This window comes from Mizuhopecten yessoensis, unplaced genomic scaffold, assembly GCF_002113885.1.
Source record: "Mizuhopecten yessoensis strain PY_sf001 unplaced genomic scaffold, ASM211388v2 scaffold101, whole genome shotgun sequence".
In the NCBI taxonomy this organism is placed as follows: domain Eukaryota; kingdom Metazoa; phylum Mollusca; class Bivalvia; order Pectinida; family Pectinidae; genus Mizuhopecten; species Mizuhopecten yessoensis.
The window spans coordinates 1-20,690 of NW_018403378.1; the positions used below are offsets into that span (position 1 = coordinate 1).

At 35.1% G+C, this 20,690-nt stretch overlaps 1 protein-coding gene across 2 annotated transcripts; it reads left to right on the forward strand.

Moving 5' to 3' along the window:
• Window positions 1–3,080: 3,080 nt before the first annotated feature.
• Window positions 3,081–20,457, forward strand: LOC110454816 (receptor-type tyrosine-protein phosphatase alpha-like). 2 transcript variants are annotated; one of them, XM_021504659.1, is made up of 21 exons: window positions 3,081–3,189; window positions 3,363–3,488; window positions 3,854–3,965; window positions 4,552–4,697; window positions 4,810–5,009; window positions 5,227–5,314; window positions 5,925–6,001; window positions 7,320–7,356; window positions 7,677–7,774; window positions 8,108–8,236; window positions 8,448–8,593; window positions 8,802–8,937; window positions 9,632–9,778; window positions 12,530–12,629; window positions 12,914–12,987; window positions 13,873–13,998; window positions 14,935–15,051; window positions 15,219–15,376; window positions 16,620–16,755; window positions 18,625–18,700; window positions 18,785–20,457. In XM_021504659.1, the coding sequence occupies exons 3-20, from the start codon at window positions 3,865–3,867 to the stop codon at window positions 18,691–18,693; spliced, it is 2,085 nt and encodes a 694-aa protein (XP_021360334.1). In that variant the 5' UTR covers window positions 3,081–3,189; window positions 3,363–3,488; window positions 3,854–3,864; the 3' UTR covers window positions 18,694–18,700; window positions 18,785–20,457. The 2 variants fall into 2 exon arrangements, with proteins under 2 accessions (XP_021360334.1, XP_021360249.1); XM_021504574.1 differs by having other exon boundaries at window positions 18,625–20,457.
• Window positions 20,458–20,690: the final 233 nt, after the last annotated feature.

The window sequence follows — 20,690 nt, forward strand, 5'->3', positions numbered from 1 at the left end:
TATTAATTCCAATGTATACGTACTCCCACCTTATTGAATATTGAAGATTTGAAATATTTCAGCATGTATTCCAACAAAGCATGGTGAAGTATGTGACCTGNATGAAGTGGCGATTGTCTCACTAACAACAAGACATTTTTGATTCAAAGTTAATGGCTATAGAGACAAAGAAAAGAAAAAGGATGATTTTAAAGAAACTATTTATGATTGCATGCATTCTCCTCTTTTTGATAAAGGCTAACAATCAGTGGAGTATGCATCATTATTTATCAGAATAAACGTTTGTTTCTACGTATTATCATCATTTGGTAATGACAAAAGAAATCCATACTGCCACGTAAATTAGTTCTCAATATATATTCATATAGATTTTAAATACGATTATTATTAATTGTTTTCAGATTGTACCAATGGAAAGCATGGCGATACCTGTGCTGATGACTGTCCGACAAATTGTAAAGACCAAATATGTGTCCAGAACACGGGATTCTGCAATGGAAAGTTTTTTGTTCATTTCTATTTGAAACTATTTATGATTGCATGCATTCTCCTCTTTTTGATACAGGCTAACAATCAGTGGAGTATGTATCATTATTTATCAGAACAAACGTTTGTTTCTACGTATTATCATCATTTGGTAATGACAAAAGAAATCCATACTGCCACGTAAATTAGTTCTCAATATATATTCATATAGATTTTAAATACGAATATTATTAATTGTTTTCAGATTGTACCAATGGAAAGCATGGCGATACCTGTGCTAATGACTGTCCGACAANAAAGTTAATGCGGTGACAAGTCAGGTAGTTTAAATAGCAAATCGGTATGCGGCTCCGTTTGATGAACATAGTCTAGGTCAATCACCGTGTGACAAACAGAGTCTAGGTCAATCACCGTGTCACGAACAGAGTCGAGGTCAATCATCGTGTGACCAACAGAGTCTAGGTCAATCATCGTGTGACGAACAGAGTCGAGATCAATCACTGTGTGACGAACAGAGTCTAGGTCAATCATCGTGTGACCAACAGACAATCACGGTGTGCGAACTGACCCTAGGTCAATCACCGTGTCACGAACAGAGTCGAGGTCAATCATCTTGTGACCAACAGAGTCTAGGTCAATCTCCGTGTAACGAACAGAGTCTAGGTCTATCACCGTGTGCCAACAGACCCTAGGTCAATCACCGTGTGGCGAACAGAGTCTGGATCAATTACCGTGTGACGAAAAGAGTTTAGGTCAATCACCTTGTGACTAACAGAATCAAGGCGAATCACCGTGTGACGAAAAGAGTTTAGGTCAATCACCGTGGGACGAACAGAGGAATCTAGGTCAATAACGGTGTGCGAACAGACCCTACAATTAGGTCAATCACCGTGTGACGAACAAAGTCTAGGTCAATCACCGTGTAACGAACAGAGTCTAGGTCAATCACCGTGTCACGAACAGAGTCTAGGTCTATCACCGTGTGCGAACAGACCCTAGGTCAATCACCATGTGACGAACAGAGTCTGGGTTAATCACCGTGTGACGAACAGAGCCTATGTCAATCACCGTGTGATGAACAGAGCCTATGTCAATCACCGTGTGATGAACAGAGTCTAGGTCAATCACCGTGTGACGATCAGAGTCTAGGTCAAGCACCGTGTGACGAACAGAGCCTTGGTCATTCACCGTGTGATGAACAGATTCTAGGTCAATCACCGTGTGACGAGCAGAGCCTAGGACAATCACCATGTGACGAACAGAGCCTAGGACAATCATCGTGTGACGAACAGAGTCTAGGTCAATCACCGTGTGATGAACAGAGCCTAGGACATTCACCATGTGACGAACAGAGCCTAGGAAAATCACCATGTGACGAACAGAGTCTAGGTCAATCACCGTGTCACGAACAGAGCCTAGGACAATCACTATGTGACGAACAGAGTCTAGGTCAATCACCGTGTGATGAAGATAGTCTAGGTCAATTACCGTGTGACGAACAGAGCCTAGGACAATCACCGTGTGACGAACAGAGTCTAGGTCAATCCGTAGCAAACATATTGTTAAATACGCTTAACACATTACAATCGTGGGTACGGGCTCAATTTAAGCGGTGGTATGGTGACATTGTGTCTAGATGTGAATGCGTCGTGCATTTTATCGAGCAAACTTCTTCCGGTTTCGGATAGTTTGTGTAGAAACACAACTACCATGGAGTGTTTTCGCAATTCATTTGACGGACCTATGCGATTACGCAGATGCAGCGGTCGTTAAACGGGGTCTGCCGTTTCGCTGACGATTGGTTGTCGACCAAGTTTTGTTTAGATGATATAACAGGTAAATTGCCTTTGCACTGCAATCACATTGGCGTTGCGACACTCATGCATGGAGTCTTTTTCTCTGAACCTGTACCAACTGCTGCATAACTAAATACGTGTTGTTGATGCTTTTACTTTTTTTAATTTTTACTCATCGCGGCTTGACAACAAAGTCAGGTTTACCTTTCACTAGTTACTTGTGTAATTCAAGGATTGCAGCAACGCTTAAGGAGCTCTTGGACAGACATATATGTTCATGCTGGAATAATATCAATAAATACATTGTCACCGGATAGGTATTCGATTCCCAACTGTTTTCAATACAAAAAAAGTATCTTTTTAACTTGGCTGATATAGAGGTATTCCGCAGGGTAAGATGCTAACATTGCATTGCTTGTTAATTCGTATATATAGTGATTTTATCTACAGATACTCTAGATATATCCTGTGTACAGGATTAGAAGAAACACATTATGTCCACTGGTTATTTTGTGTGTTTTTTTCAAACATATATTGTGTTCAGGGCTATTAAATGCATCACTGTAACAACTGTATTTGTAGTTATCGCGGTAAGGTGGATCTGTGAAATCAAGACAATAGTACATGGTTCTTTTTTAGAACTAATAACTAAAAAATCTCAGATATTCAACACTGCGCGAAATTATGTTTCAAAATAACAGCGCTTGAAGAAAAACACATTATACCATACCAATAAGATATGAAATATAGGAAACTTTTTGCAATCATGTAACAGTATGTGTCTTTTCGCATGAGTTTATTTTGATATAAATTGCAGGTTGCGTAGGGGGATTTTACGGGACGAACTGTTCGACACCTTGTAACAGCGAGTGTACTGAGTGCCACCAAAACAACGGAGAATGCACAAGTAAATATCCTAAAAATAACTGTAGTGTTATACTGTTTTATATTATTCGTTTATAATTAGAAAAATATGTCAAAATATTTTTCTAATCTTTAGTAATTATTTCATATTTTTTTATAAATGTTCTGCCTATGTATTATTCGTATAGGTAATAATATGTTTTTATTATTTAAAAGTCTGCACGAAGGGTTTATACGGGAAGAATTGTAGCCTGACATGTGGCCGTTGCAGTATTTGTGAACTAGAATCTGGCTTGTGCGAGACTCAATGTGATCCTGGATATGAAGGCAGTTTCTGTGAAAGTAATCATTTATGCAATATTTTCCTGTTTATAAATCAAAATGTAAAGTTTGAAAAAAAGAAAAATCCTCATAAAAGTATAAACTTAATCCTGTCTTACATTCATGACACCGGTTAATTAGAATTCAAAAATTGACATATTGTCATGACAAACAAATATTATTAATTGGAAAAAAATATTGTTTCTTGAAGCCAATTGGTACCAAAAATAGCTTGTGACGTAAAATCTAGTTGTTTATGTTTAAACCAGTATATGTTGCCAATTATCTTTTAAACATAGGCTAGATATTTACCAAAGAATTTTTTTATAATAAATCGTAACACAAATCATCTAAAATCTCAATGGATTTACCGTTGTATTTGGTAGGACAAGTTCAGATGTCTGATCCAACGACAGACCCCGGACCAATAGTTGGAGGTGTTGTAGGCGTTCTCCTTGCCGTTGTTGTCGCCATTGTTGTAGTTATCATTATCAGAAGGTGAAATACTCGTATGATTTTTTAAGGTTTTATTAGATATAGATTTTGTTCCATCTAGAATGTACTAATCTATCTGGGTGTATTAGAATATATTTTTAACGCAATAAGATATATCTCTATTGCTTGATTGTCATAACAAGATTGTAGAATGAGTTTGATTACAGTTATTGAAGGTTTGCAATCGACATTTATCCTCTGAATTCGCAGCGCGTTTTTACAGAGAAAAACTATTTATCTTATTTAGAATATATAGTAAATATTTTAAAAAGAAAACAATCATAACTGGGATACGTCTATTTTCAAATTATAGTCTCATTAGCGGTCTTTGTTGGATATTTCTGATATCTTATGATCGCGAGAGTTGGACGAATTAAAAACGTACGTCTTTAACAACGATTAGCTTAAATGAAACATTTTTCCTAGAACCATAACTGCAGAGAACAACATTATAGACTATATGTTGTCATATGTAGACTAATTGAACGTCTGTGTCTTGAAAACTCTCAAACATTGACTTTTAATTTAGTCATATTTAATTTAATCATGCATTCCGCAGAACATTTGAACCACTGTTATTTACCTACAGGCGTCGATTAGGCGATAGGAAACACGACTCCTTTGATGATATCGGCCGTACCAACGAATACAGTGAACCACTAGCAGTAACTGGCTCGAATGTTGACCGTGGCAAATCTAAGTCGCGCGGAGAAAACATCTACAGCAATACATTAGGTGATACTCTTTAATTTACATTTCATATCTACTTTTATCGATAATTATTGAAATATAACTAATAATGAAATTTCGGGAGTTCTAAAGGTTAAAGTGGATTTGATTAAAACAGTTTCCGAGGAAGATCCTGATGAACCACAAAAAGCCATGGCAAACGTGTATGAAAACGCTGAGCAAGTATCCAGAAGGTCCGGCACAGAAGAAAGCGTCTACTATAATTCCGGTCCTGTTGGATTTCCTGTCTCCAAACTCAAATCTTTAGTACAAACAAAGATGGAAAACAAGGCAAAGGCTTTTGAGGTCGAATACAAGGTACTAAGTTTATAATGAAAATCGTTTTACAAGCTTTTTGTTATGATATCAAGCCTTTGATCAAAAACCTACTCATATACGGTTACTTAACTACGGTTAAAGTGTTGATACTTGCTAATGAAATTCGCGAATTTTAAATAATGATGATTTTAAGTGCTTGAAAACACATATGTATAAAATACTGCTTATAAACAAACTATTTTTATGTTAAATATAGTCAATACCGTCTGGATCTTTACATGATCATAGCATTGGGATGTTACAACAAAACAAAGCTAAGAATCGATTTAAGACCACATTCCCGTGTAAGTATTTGAAATGTAATTGATAATGCGTGTATGACACTCCATTTTGTGATGTTATTTTTTTTTCAATCTTTAGTATTTTGTTAATATACAAGAAATCTAAATCAAGATACTATTTAATTTTTTTAAGTCTGAATATTGAAATGTTTATATGTGATATGTATATGTAAATGAGGAGGTCAGAACTTTAACTTAAATATTCATGTTCCCCATCATTTGTTTGAATTTAAAATAACGAAAAAAATATCAAGTGAATTAGTTGACTTATTGGATGTGACAATGTGGACACTTTTTAAGCAACAAAAATTGAGACGTTTACATAACTCCCTTAAAATCTTAAACAAATCGTACTTAGTTGCTTCAATTATACACGTATCAGGAGTATCATTAGCGTATTTGTTTACTCTTACACATAATGGTTCAAACAGGACATCACATCAGAAGACAATATTATTCCCAAATGTTGATACCGCAATCGCCTTCATTTGACTTATGCCTCCGCATACTCAAGTCTGTATGTCCAACGTCTTAGAAGATCTGAAAGCGTTGTATACTATATTTGAATTGTTCGCAATTGGTAAAACTAATAAACTTTTCTATTCTTCCAAAGATGATCATTCTCGTGTGGTTCTTGACATCACTGGAAAAGATCCTGCCTCCGACTACATCAATGCCAACTACATAGATGTTAGTACAATACCATCTTTGCAGTGTAGATATCCAAATTAAAAATTGCGTCATTATACCCCGTAACGACGTTAAAGGGTATACTTGTATCAGTCCACCCGTCCGGTTGTCTGTCTGCATGTCTGTATATAAAATGATGTCGGGACAACTCCACCTCAACTGATCAACCCATTTCAACAAAGACTTTGCATGTAATTGTTTTGGGGAATCCAGATGGCTGCTTCGACCGCTGATTGATTTAGACAATAACGGTTATAACCTGAGTTCAATGGGGCCGACATCGCTTATCTTATAAAAGTGATACATTATAGATATACTTTATATCAGAAGGCCGATAGTTCAATTTTGGAATTAAAGATGGCGTCTGTGCCTCTGATTGTAATAGCCCCAATAGCCGCGCGGGGGTAATTAATTTGCCCGTGGCTTACTGCTGTAGTTAGAACATATTGTTTCAATGGGTTTTTGAAAAGTTTACATATACTTGTAATATGTACATTAATGTTATTGTTTGTTTTTCTCAGAACTGACATACAAGTGTACCTTATTAGCTAAAACCAGTTGCTAGTAAGATATGAAATTTGCAGTTAAAATGTGTTTATATATTTGCTTATGCTTTAACTTCCTGGCATTTGTATCTTTCTATGGTACAGAATTATTTTTAACCTTATACAACATTCAAAGCTTTTTATATTTTACAAACAGAGAGAAAAAGGTTTTATCAAAATGTATGCATTCTTAAACTTACTTTAAAAACAGCTTAACGTGAGTTTTTTGGTCAATTTGAAAAAGGATGATAGAAAGTCTAAGAGACCACCCGACCATCTATTTGAAATTATTTCTAAAACTGTAGCCTTTGCCATTGTTCGCTTCATAAAAGTCATCAAAGTTATCGCCACTATATTGAAGTTGAAGAAATTTCGAAGTGTAATGAAGTCTAACCTGTATTTTGATTCTAGCGTCTGTTCAGTAAATGACAATCATACTATTTTGAAATGTGTACATATACCATGTTTTGAAGTATCCTGCCCTGAACCGATTCAATTATAATATACGGACATCGTTGTACAAGCTAACCAGTAATATACGGACATCGTTGTACAAGCTAAACCAGTAATATACGGACATCGTTGTACAAGCTAAACCAGTAATATACGGACATCGTTGTACAAGCTAAACCAGTAATATACGGACATCGTTGTACAAGCTAAACGAGTCATGTTAGCGCAGTACTTAGTTTGTCATGATACATTGCAACGGTGATATTCAACAGTAATCAAAATATATTTGTTGATATTTAAAATTTTGTCTTTTATTACAGAGCGTAACAAAAACTGCGGAATACATCGCCACACAAGGTAAACAGGGTTAAAGTGTTTGGTTGTATTGTTAGATGTGTAGTTAGAATATGAAATGCTTTACAATCATTTGATTGAAGACATGTTGATTTATATGGGACCATTGAAGAAGAAGTGATTGCAAATAAAAAAAAAACATTTTCAGATTTTTTAATTTACGTTGTCGTAAAATCAGTAGACATCGGCAAGAAAAAAAAAATCATATTCAAAACAAAAGTTAAGACGAAAATGACAAGGAATCAAAATATAAATTTCACTGAACTGTTGACCTCGCATCTGTTTTTATGAATATGTTTCCCATTGTATATCTTACTGTGCAGGTCCAAGACTTGGGACCATTAATGACTTTTGGCGCATGCTTTGGCAACTAAAGTCAGGCAAAATTGTAATGCTGACAAATCTTATAGAAGGATCAAGGGTAGGTAACGTTGTAAGAAATGGTTTGCAAAATAAATCTAGTTGAAACTTTAAATACCTATATATATAGGACACTATTAAAAACACATCTATTCTCGATAAACATACTAACAATATAAACATACTAACAATATAAACAAATTGATGTTGATACCATGTCGTATCATATCTTGTTTCGCTAAGTTGGTAATCATATAATCACATACATTTCAATAAACAGCCTATACAATACGATATTTCAATAATAACTTTTGTAACATTAGGAATACACCACAATAAACACTGTAAATCTTCTATCGTAAAAATATATTTTTTGTGTGGATGTAACTTTCAGCCAAAATGCGATAAGTACTGGCCAGATGAGGGAGAACCTTTGTCTACAACACACTTTAACATTGTCCTCGACCGGGAGCGAGCTTATGCCTTCTATGTCATCAGGGATCTTACTGTTACAGAAAAGAAGGTAAGCAAAAAGATATTGAAATAACAACACTTAATAAATGTTTTATTTTTCTGTTTCACATCAATACTATATATAAATTGGAAAATACTCTTTTCTTAAAATGTAAAGATAATTTTGATATTAAGATTTGTAAAAGAATGTGTTTTAAATGGTATCATAATTTTGCCGGTTCATTTATAGAGACAATATAGTTTGTTCCTTATCTATTTAGACGAAGTCAGTACGACAAATACACCAGTTCCACTACACCACGTGGCCTGACCACGGGACCCCGGATCCAAACGAACTTGTCGTGTTCCACCGCCGCGTGAAACAATACGAGAACGTTTTGACAGGAAAGATGGTCGTTCATTGCAGGTAAGTTGAAGTGTTTTTTTTTATTACATCAATCTTCTTTGCGATTTCTTAAAATTCGCTTCGCCTCATTCATTGTGGCGGTTGGTTTTCGGCCTGGTGTGTTGAAAGAATGGTTTATATATATAAGTGTTGTCTATTTAACTTGTGCTGATGTTGGTAAGAATTATAGGTAAGTTAACAGCCGGTTCATTGAGGAACTCTTTTTCAGTGCTGGTATTGGCAGAACAGGAACATTCCTCGCACTTGATGCTCTGCTGGATTACGGGAAAGAGTTCGGTAGAATTGACGTCATGCAATACATCAAAACTATGCGGAAGGATAGAATCAACATGGTTCAAACAGCCGTAAGATATTCCATGACCTCACTCTCGTGTTGCTGTCCCTGGTATTTGGTACTTAAAACCAATATAGTTGTTCGACGATTATATTTTATATAACATCCTTTTAACAAAAATATCTTGTTTCAAATCATGACTTTCGTGATATATGTCGACTGATGACGGACAAACCTACAACAGGGTCTCCAAACATGTAGGTTGATAAACAATGATAAGGTGGTCGCCTTCATACTCTCGTATGCTAAATGAATTTCTTTGTGTGATAAAAAGGCCAATGCTTTTGAATACAATCATTAGTGAACCTTAAGGTTTTGCTGTCACTAAAACATGTATTTGACCGAAATAAGAGTCGGGATATTGACTTGCTGTGGTTAATGGCGTGAAATAGTCAAATCCTTTAGAAACACTTCATTAATTTACTATACTTACCCGGAACGCATGAAAGCCCATTACCGGGACGTCTTACGTGAGCTCATTTCAATCTCTTAAACGGCATAAAAATAGGAATTTAATTTTAACAAAAATAACATGCATGGTACATGAAATGAGATAGCATGGATATATATCAGATGCAAAATCTCTAGGATTTCAATTGTCAAACAGAAAACATACATGCAGCACTGAGCGCTATCTGGATTACCCGCTTATGACATTTAGTTTGCAATTAAATGCCAGTAATAATCGATCTTTGCATCTACAGGAGCAATATATAGCCATACATCAGATCCTTGTTGAAGCCTTTGACATGCCGGACACTTTGATTCCAAGAATGAAGTACCACACGACCCTTAAAGCTCTCTCCAATGATGGGCCCACGAACCAAACAAAGCTCAGAAAGGAGTACCAGGTAATATGATAATCCCTTCAATTTATCAATAGTTATACGAAATAGATGTAAAATCTAATGAGTACCTTCTATTGTTTGATACAATTAATAGAATTTATCGTAGATATATATTTTACATCTTTAACATCATTTATTTGACGATAGAAAAACAACTGTTGTTGCTTGTTTACTTTATTGAAATACTAACTTAACGTAAACACCAAATACTATATAGTTTATGTAGGTCTAAATTATCATAACGTAAACACCAAATACTATATAGTTTATGCAGGTCTAAATTATCATAACGTCAACACCAAATACTATATAGTTGATGTAGGTCTAAATTATCATGACGTAAACACCAAATACTATATAGTTTATGCAGGTCTAAATTATCATAACGTCAACACCAAATACTATATAGTTGATGTAGGTCTAAATTATCATAACGTAAACACCAAATACTATATAGTTGATGTAGGTCTAAATTATCATAACGTAAACACCAAATACTATTTAGTTTATGCAGGTCTAAATTATCATGACGTAAACACCAAACAGTATATAGTTTGTATAGGTCTAAATTATCATAACGTAAACACCAAACACTATATAGTTGACGGAGGTCTAAATTATCATAACGTAAACACCAAATACTATATAGTTGATGTAGGTCTAAATTATCATAACGTAAACACCAAACACTATATAGTTTACGGAGGTCTAAACTATCATAATGTAAACACCAAACACTTTATAGTTTATGTAGGTCTAAATTATCATAAAGTAAACACCAAACACTTTATAGTTTATGTAGGTCTAAATTATCATAACGTTAACACCAAATACTATATAGTTTATGTAGGTCTAAATTATCATAACGAGCAGCTAGAGTGTGTGATATACTCTCAAAGAGAACTCAATTAATGGTTAAAATATTCACTGCTCAAGAATTTTAATTTTGTTGATGCTTACATTGTTATAATCTTCTTTATCATGTTACATGACAATGGTTGACTACACTCTAATCACTTGTGGATATGTTTGAAGTCCTTGATAGGATCAGGCAAACAAATGTATATAATGTGTAAAGAGTTTGTAAAGAATGAACAAAAGAAAAACGTCTACATTAGTCTTCAATCAAAGCTCGGGAATGGTGTACAATTACTCACACAATGTAAATGTGTCCTACAGCAGTAACTAAAAACACACACAAGTTGATCATTTGGTTTTGCTGTATTACTGTGTACAAACATCAACAAAGATCAGGTCTTATTTTCTGTCTAGGAAAGAAAAACTTGATTCTCGCGAGATAGAATCGAGCGTACTCAGAACAATATTATCAAAGTGTTACCTTTAAACAAAGAATGTACGTATCGGACGTGTCGTAACGTTTCAAGTGCAACTGGTCCTTTTGTCAAGCTATGACGGAGCGGGAGATTTGTAATGTTTATCTGTACAACGATTTGACGAAATTGTAAACTTTATATGTCATTCGAATGAGGGACGTTTTGGCTGCAGAAAAAAGACCACATGAAATATCCTGAGGATGAAATTGTGAGAATGACCTGACTCTCCTGGTTGAAACTATCTTTTTTGAGTACTGTGGCGATATGTTCCAGTAGACTAGGCATTTCTATAGGAACGAAACATGCCCGTATCTTGGCTGATTTGTTTTATTTTCTTACAAAACTGTTTAGTGATGAGCTTAAGAGGACAAGTAAGAAAATTCTTGCATAGTCCTTCAGTTTATATCCACGATGTGGTGTCTTTGAATAACAATAAAGTCATTGTATAAACCTTTCGTATAAACCCTTCTTAGACACTACAGACTCTTCCTCTTCAGTTTCATTTTTTGTGATATAAGTCGACTGCTGACGGACAAGCTTTAAATGTTTCCATAAATGGAGCATGATGAATAGTTATCTCTATAGTCGGTGTTTTTTATGATGCTTATAAGTGAGCCGTATAGTTTTGTTGTCACTACTATACTCGAGTTCTCGGTGTGAAGAGTTACATAGCGGGTGGTGTTGGTGAAGCAGAAACGCCTACCCTTCTGTAACATCTGGTCGTATTTCCATGTACTTTTTAAGGGTCTCTTTTCATTGTTCTTTTTTTACCCTAGATTTGTCGAGCACGAGATACGGTTTAGTTGACACTTTTGTATACTTTTGTTTACGGATAGGCCACCATGTTATCACAAGTCCTTTTTATTTGAGTAACGGGAACCGATCCCCCCATCCCCTACCCCATTGCTTCTTTGATTTGTCACGTTTTTTGTCTGATGTTCGTTTCCATAATTCCTCCCAGTTTCTCACATATTTGATTCTTGAGAATTCTTGCATGGATTCTGGTATACGACCTTTGAAAGTCAGTCTTGTCCTTGTTGTGCACAAGTAATTGTCTGAGTGCTGTCAATAGTCTTATCGGTCCCATCACCGAGGGAAATACCGCAGGCGTCTTTCACATTGGACCTAAACGGGACATGTTATAAGAACCTCACTCAGCTAGTAGCCTATTAGATACCATCTAGTACACCTATATCGATGGGCAAAACGTCCCGTAGTCAAATAAAGTTAATAATTTCGTCGCATCGTGAACAATACAAATCCTACACTCCGCCAAAGCTCTACCACGAGGCCAGTCGGTCAGGTAACATAACGACACGTTTGACGCGTGCATTACTTTTGTATAACGTAAAAAAAATGGGCGAATTATCAGTATCATTGAAAGATATGTACGCTTCAATGTTTTGATTTCTTTATTTAGTTGACACAAACCCTAAAACCAAAATACGCTGAAGCTGACTGTAAAGCTGCTTTACTACCGGTCAACCAACAGAAAAACAGGACTCTAACTGTCCTAGCAGGTATGTAAACATTCGTAGTTCAATTAATATGATGTAACATGGAACGGTGAGGTAAAAGGTAAGACACCAAATGTAGCGTATTAAACATGACATAACAGACTATTGTCCTACTTTTCTAATCAGTTTTATTATATATCATAATACCAATGAATAGGACAAAAAATCGTTAACAACTTAGCAACGTTGATTCTATCATAGTAAGTACAAAACCCCGATAGGGTTGCTAATTGTATTTCACATTTGATAAATATATGATATAGGAAATGTATCCTTGTTTTGTTCAGCTGACAAGTTCAGGGCGTACCTACGATCACATAAAAGTGACAGGACAGACTACATCAACGCTGTAGCGGTTCCTGTAAGTACTTGTATTGTGCCCCCAGATAGTTTTTGTGATATCTTCGTGTGAATTGGTAAGTTATTGGTGTAATTCAGACGATTTGAATCTGGAGTATAATAAATATCAATAAAAGGATGATTATTTTAAAATATGGTTTGTCATACATATATATATACTGGTGTTAGTAAGTGGGTCTACTGTAACACTCTATCCTTTATTAACAAGTGGTTTATTGTTGTATGAAGGATGTAACTGTTTTTTTGTTCGAATTCCCTCTGTTGTTAGATGATGTCCAGCAACACTGTTTTAACACCGAAACATCATCTGTGACATTCCAGATGTAGAAATAAATCTTAACCGTCATTGTATATAAGTAAAAGTTTCATAGAAAAGGCAATTGTTTCTTCACTTGTGCCAGTTGGTTGTTCTTCTTACAGATTTTACTTTCTGTAAATAAATATAACACATTTATAAAACCAGTATCAGTTCCGGTATGGGGGTGGTTGACTTGATGTTAACAAGTATAAGATACAAAATCAGTGTTAGATTATCTGTAAAATGTAGTGTACAATTTGGAACTCACTAAGAAAGCTGTTTAAACGAGATATTCAAATATATTAACTAAGAGTAATACTTGTATACCAGATCAACAATGTGTGGTTATTGTGTCTATAACGTTTCCTAACAAAACTGGACTGATACATACATTTAATTTGATGTTCATTTTTACAGAGTGTTATATCCTGTTGTATAAACCATATTGCTTTCATACACAAATATATTATATGTATATATCAAAAGATTTTGCCAACAACACAATATGTTGTAATAATGTATATCTTAATAAAAAAAAATGTCTCAATTACCATTGATGGTGTCAAAATAGTTATTTCCTTTACCTAGTCCTATACATCGAAAACTGGATACATCGTCACTCAGACTCCTATGGGGGACACTGTGGTGGATATGCTAACAATGATTATGGACCACAACTGTAAAACCATTGTCATCATTGAGACCGACGCCATTGTAAGTGTCTGATTTATTACAATTATGTCAACTGTTCTGTAATTAAAGAAACCAGATTACTGTCATCGTATGTTAAAATAACCAAAAACCAGTTATAAGTGAAGGCAACTGGTGAGTTATAAGGTCAGGCTGAGTTGTAGTAATTGTGTCATTGTCATATAAGTTGTATCTGCGTATTTACACTTATGTCTTATCGGAAACTCATGTCACACAGAATAAAGGGCAGCACCGCAGCAATTATAATCGGGAAGAATAGTTCCACTAAAGGATTATATGTTCAAATCTCGGTTTTCTCCTGGTATACAGAGGATAAAGCAAATGAGTTTTTCTCCTGCATAACAACCATATCTACCTACTCTACTAGGTATTGACCATTGTTATTTTTTGTATTTTGTTACATCACTATTCCTATACCATAACAAATGGTTAAAATAAATGTTGGATTTGAAGTGCCATGTTAACCGAGTTCAACCGTAGGACTTAGTTCTTCTCATCTTCTTTTGGATATGAAATACAAATTACTCAAAGTTTAAACAACTGTATTTTTGTAAAGTGCAAGATATGTTCTGTTTTAAATGCATCTGTAGAAACAGAATAAATCAAATGTTATATATTGTAACTTAATGATGATTTTACCGTCAATATACAAAACCGTCCACTCTATCGCGATGGGGCCGCGGTGGCCAAGTGGTTAAGGAGTCTGACATTCTTCTACCACTAGCCCTCCACCACTGGGTCGCGAGTTCGAGACCTACCTGGGGCTTGTCCCTAAATTAACATATCTGTAAATAGGACTTAAAGTACAAACAAACCAAACAATCATGTTTTGAAAAGAAGTGAATCTGATGATATAACTAACGTGTTTCAGTCTGGTAGCATTGCTTTATTCGTGAATAGCGTAATCATATTCAAACATAAAGTCTCTCTATATTTTAGGACTGGCTTCCACAGGACGGAAAGAATAAAACAATTGGACATTTTACGTTGGAAAAGAAAGGAGAGTCCTCGACAATAGCAAATGTTGATTTGATTGAAATCACAATTCAAAACCAGGTAACAAATTCTAAGTTCAATTATATACATAACATTTGTTTTCCTCGATATTGATTAATGAGCAATTTTACTCTTTTGAGAGCTAAATACAAAGTCAGTTTCACTTAACAACACAGATCAGTTCCTGCATATGACAATATTCAAACATGTACTCTATTTGTAAATAGGTGAATGAATTTGATGAGAGAGTTCGCGTGTTTCACCTGTCTGGTTGGGATAGAGATTCATCAGGCCCTCAGGATTCGTCCTGTCTACTTCAGCTGCTTGAACTTGTTGACAGCAGACGAAAGTCGGATGATTCTAAGACGACAGTAGTCATGTGCCGGTACGTTATATAACCAAATATTTAGTACGTGATCGTGATACTGTTGTCAGAGGAAACACTCAAAAGGACTCGTACAACTAAATCAGTTACTATATGGGTTTACTAATCGTTTGAGCTAATAGATTTAATAGTTCAACACTAGTGACAACTGTCTAGATTCATAGCTGACAAAGGCTTCAAAAGGCATTGTTTGGCTGGTTAAGTGACGTATAAGAGTAATACAGGCGTCGTCTGCTTTTAACAATCGGAGGTTCACAAGCCAATCCGGTGAAGTGGGACGGGAACACCCCCTGACTACCGACACCATATCAATCCGACTACACATAATATTAAGTTCTACAAAAAGTATACATTATCTCTGAAGTTATATATCTGTAGATTTCATTTAATTTAAACAATGTCAACAATTACCCGTTTTAATTACTCAGAGGCATTGTATTTAACCGGGACAAATTTAAGTTAGGATTACAATCGTATGAAACGCTTGCCGATTGGCTGATTAAGTTGTGTTAGACCTAAAGCTTTCACTAGAAATCCGTTAAAGGTTCCAGTAGCACGGTTACGGACATTCTTTGGGACTAGTAGTACAAGAACAGAGTCACCAATCTAGATATGAAGTAAGGAAGACTTTATTTCAGAATTTAGTTCGCAGTCAAAGTAAACATTAGCTTAACCATATGGTCATTTCGTCCATGTATGACTTCGTACTGTCGACAAAAGAATGAAAATGCTTGTCAAAAGTGTTCCAACACACACGAAGAAATTACGCAAATGAGAAATTAGGAAGCAGATATTTGAGAATTTGGTTTGTTGGTACAAAAAGTAACGATGCTAATAACTTACTTCTGGGTCCTCTTGTTCAAAAAGTGATTAGCTTAAACGCAACTTTTATTTTAATGTGTCTCTAAAACACGACCATTAGATTATTTCTAAAAATTTAAATAGCAAAAATTCAGTAGAGCAAAACTACAAGAAAAAATTGGAAATTTTGTATATTGACGAAACTATTAAACATATTTTAAAAGTGATTAAGCTATTCACCTTTTGAGTAAGTGGAACCAGGCCTTTGAAAAAGTAGAGGTCTTTGCTGTGGTCTAGTATATAGGTGTACGTTATTACAACTCTGTACTAGGCTACGATGTATTTATAAATGGAACTATGAAGGTTAACTACTACAGGAAATGGCGATATAGTCCTTTTAAATTAAGTAATCGTATTATTGACTAACATTTTATACTTTTAGAGATGGATATTCCCAGAGTGGACTATTCTGCTGTATCAGCAATGCAAGAGACCAGATGAAGATTGACGAAGAGGTCGACATATTTCAGACTTCTCGTCAACTACTCGTGAGACGTCCAGAATTCTTGATTAATTTTGTAAGTATACATACTTATATTAATTGAAGACGTGTAAATCAAAATGCCCTTCTCTTTTCAAAGAATTAAATGTCAATAATACTTGTGTATTGACATGTCATATTATACAGATATAGACCTTTTTATGGTAAAGATGATATGTTATAAAGCTAAAAGACGATATTTACAGTGATGGAGCCAATGTCCATATTGCATCATATTTCTCAACTCATATTAGTAGAACATACCCAGTGGGCAAATGACGTTGGATACACGTTGGATGAACGTCAGACCCTGACGTTGGATTGACGTTGGATTTTGGTTGAAAATGAAAGTTTTTAGAAGTCAAAACCTGACGTTGTATAGACGTCAGAGTCCCGACGTCAGAAACCCGACGTCTAAGCAACGTCTTACATACCTAAAATAAGCCTGACCTTCATGTAGCTGTTTATTTAATGATATTTTCAGGATTCTGTACAGGCAAGTGTGGATATCATTTTTTTTTTATATTTTGACACCCCTTTTACCAAGACGTTTAGCCAGTTCTCCCACACACATACAGGTTTAAACCCACAAAAAATATTTTCTGAATCCCAAGCAATAATACAGATACAAAATAAACAAAAAAACACACAAACTGCATTTTATGTTATTATTTATTTTGGTATCTCCCCTCTGCCGCGTTGATCTGGTGTATATGCACAGCATGCTCTGTGGCGTTTAGGGCACTTTCTGCAATTAAAAAATACAAAATATTTATTGCTTTGTGTCTGCAGAGTATCATTTTGATTGAAAGAAATTATTTATACCAATCATATTCTCTTAAGGTCCGTATTTAATGTTTTGTAGACGCATTCGAGTAAAACGTACGACGTACGTATCTACAGTTAACTCATTGCGCCATGGATATTGATTAGGCCTAACGTTACAGTCAAGTATTGTTTACAATAATATTCTGACAACGATTGAATATTTAGATCAACAAAAATGGTAAAGTTATTTTTTTTCATCGTTGACATACCTGGTTTCGTTCACAAAACTTCTTCCAGAGACAAACAACATGGTAGATTTGTTTAAAATTGAGAAGTTCTCACTTCTGCCGAGTGGTCAGTTGGCGGTCAGTTCAGAACACACGAACCGGATGTTGTCCGAAACCCGCCTTTTTGTTTAACATAATTATTTTTGTTAAACGGTGAGAGATCGTGTTGAGAAAAGATACATTTGTGTTATAAAAAAAATTAATTTAAGACTAAATTTATCACACACTCCGTAATTTCGAAAAGATAGTTTTCGAAATTCGTCCCATACAGCGCCCTCTATCGGAAATGTAAAAATATACATTGAAGGGAGATAATCGATGGATTCAATGGATCGATTTTGCACGTTGCAGAAGGAATTCCATTTCGGAAAATGACCTTTTTATAGACAGAAATGTAAATGAATATCAACGAATGTATGTGTTTTTATGTGTACCGAATTTTTAAGACACGGTCGTAATTGTGATCTCTTAACTACGTCGACAAGACATCAGATCCTGACAAGAATACAACGTCTTGCTTTAGACGTCGTATAGACGTTGGATCTAGGTCGTCGACGTCGCGACCTGAACACAACGTTAACCCAACGTTGATCCAACGTCATGTGTTTACTGGGTACATGCTTAAGTGTTGTGTTCAAGGCCAATGACTTTATTCAAACTCAGGTCAAATATCTGTTTTGTGTTTACGTTCGTACATCCAGTGTCCACACAAACTGTAGGTAATTCCCGTTTGGACTAATCCATCTGTAAACTTGTGGGGTTTGATAACTGAGCACGTGTATAGGATCCGGCTAATAGGGTTCCGACGTTATGAATAATGATAATATTTCACAGACAATATTTTATTCCAGGAGCAGTATCAATGCTGTTACAACATGATCCGGGATTACTTGGACACCACAGACGTGTACATGAACTGACAGCTTAGCACCATAACCAGTGTTATATGATTTGACCACTGCCATCTAAGCACCAGAACCAGTGTTATATGATTTGATCACAGCCATCTAGGCACCATAACCAGTGTTATATGATTTGACCACTGCCATCTAAGCACCATAACCAGTGTTATATGATTTGACCACTGCCATCTAAGCACCATAACCAATGTTATATGATTTGACCACTGCCATCTAAGCACCATAACCTGTGTTATATGATTTGAACACTGCCATCTAAGCACCATAACCAGTGTTATACGATTTTACCACCGCCATTTTAGCACCAAAACCAGTGTTATACGATTTGACCGCTGTCATCTAAGCACCAGAACCAGTGTTATACGATTAAAAAGTGCTTTAGTACTACGGACGAACGTATCTGAACTCTGAGAGCAGAGCAGAACCTGCGTTGTAGAACCTGATCAAGTATTTTTTAGACACCCAGGATGTGTATATAAACTGATGTCGTGGTATCAGTGTTACAGAAAAATTGTTGAAACAATAAATGATATGTTGACGATGTCACAGTAAGAAAACGCCATATACTTCTTTCCCGAATTTACAGTTCCTAAATACATGTATATAGATATAGCTTAAGGTTTCACCCCCCCCCCCCCCCCCCCCCCCCCCCNCACACACACACACACACACACACACACACACACACACACACACACACACACCTCAATAGCCTATAACCTATGTATACAAGACTTTTGTTATTCTATCAATCATTACAACAATATCCTATAAGTAAGAAAATAACAGAATATGTTTCGAACTAGTATATTTAAAGTATATTGAGCCCAACTTTTTAGATGAAATATATGGGAAAAAAATGTAAATGTATTATGAGTTTCACTTTTTATCAAGACATGTACATTACCAAATAAACTGTAAATGCGGGACAAAAGTTACCCCTTTCCAAATAAAAAAAGTATACGAAACATACCCTTCTAGACTCTGGCGTTAAACGAAGGTTTAATGAGGTAAAATCCATATTGCTTTCCTAGATACATTTTAAAATTCCACCTAAAATTGATAGATATTTTTGCTACATGTATTATAACTGTAATGGAGGCAGACATCACTGTTTGATAGCAAGAGGTTATAGGCAAGTAGTCTGGGTCCTTCAGACTCAATAGTCCCATCACACCTATCACGTATCGTCAATCACAGAAATGTCCCGCGAAATAATTCCTACGTCTAGCTGTAGCAATGCAAAAGGAATAAAAGTGAACAAGTATTTATCAAAATATCTTTTTTAGAAGTCATCTGTGCGTCATTTCTATAGGTTTGTTATTTGATATAAATTCTTAGCTTACTTATTTTACAACCGTCTTTTTATTGTTAGTTTTAAGGACAACATTTTGTTTATGTATAAGAAAATAAATCTGTTTATATTTAAGCGAATATATTCTGGATATGTTGTCATATAATTGTAGATTAATCTAATTTGTTTAATATTGAACTTTTTTGTTTATATTTTACATGCTATGCATATAGTTTTTATTGCTCATAAAATATTAAAAAATTTCATATACAGGGTGTTTGAAAACTGAGACCAATTCTTGTTTTCATTTTCAAAAGAATAAACAATCAGACACGATTTGTATAAATAATGTGCCATAAACTCTGTATAACGCCTCCAAGAGAGTACTGTATATACACGAGTTCGTCACTTTTCACGCTGAAATCCGAACAAAAATAGAGAATATTTTGTTAATAAAAGTTCATGATGAACATTGTTTCATATTTTTTATTCGTAGGACTTGTATGCAACTGCATTATTCTTGTCTTGACTTTGTTTCCGTTAAAATAACATCGAGTAAGAGAAATATGATCATTTTTTTTTTGTTCAGATTGTATTGTAATTGAGATTTATATAAACTGGAAGGAAAGGAAATAGCAAGGCGTGGTTACAGAGATTACAATAGTTATATAACAGGTTACCGGTATAAAGCTTCTATCTAGGT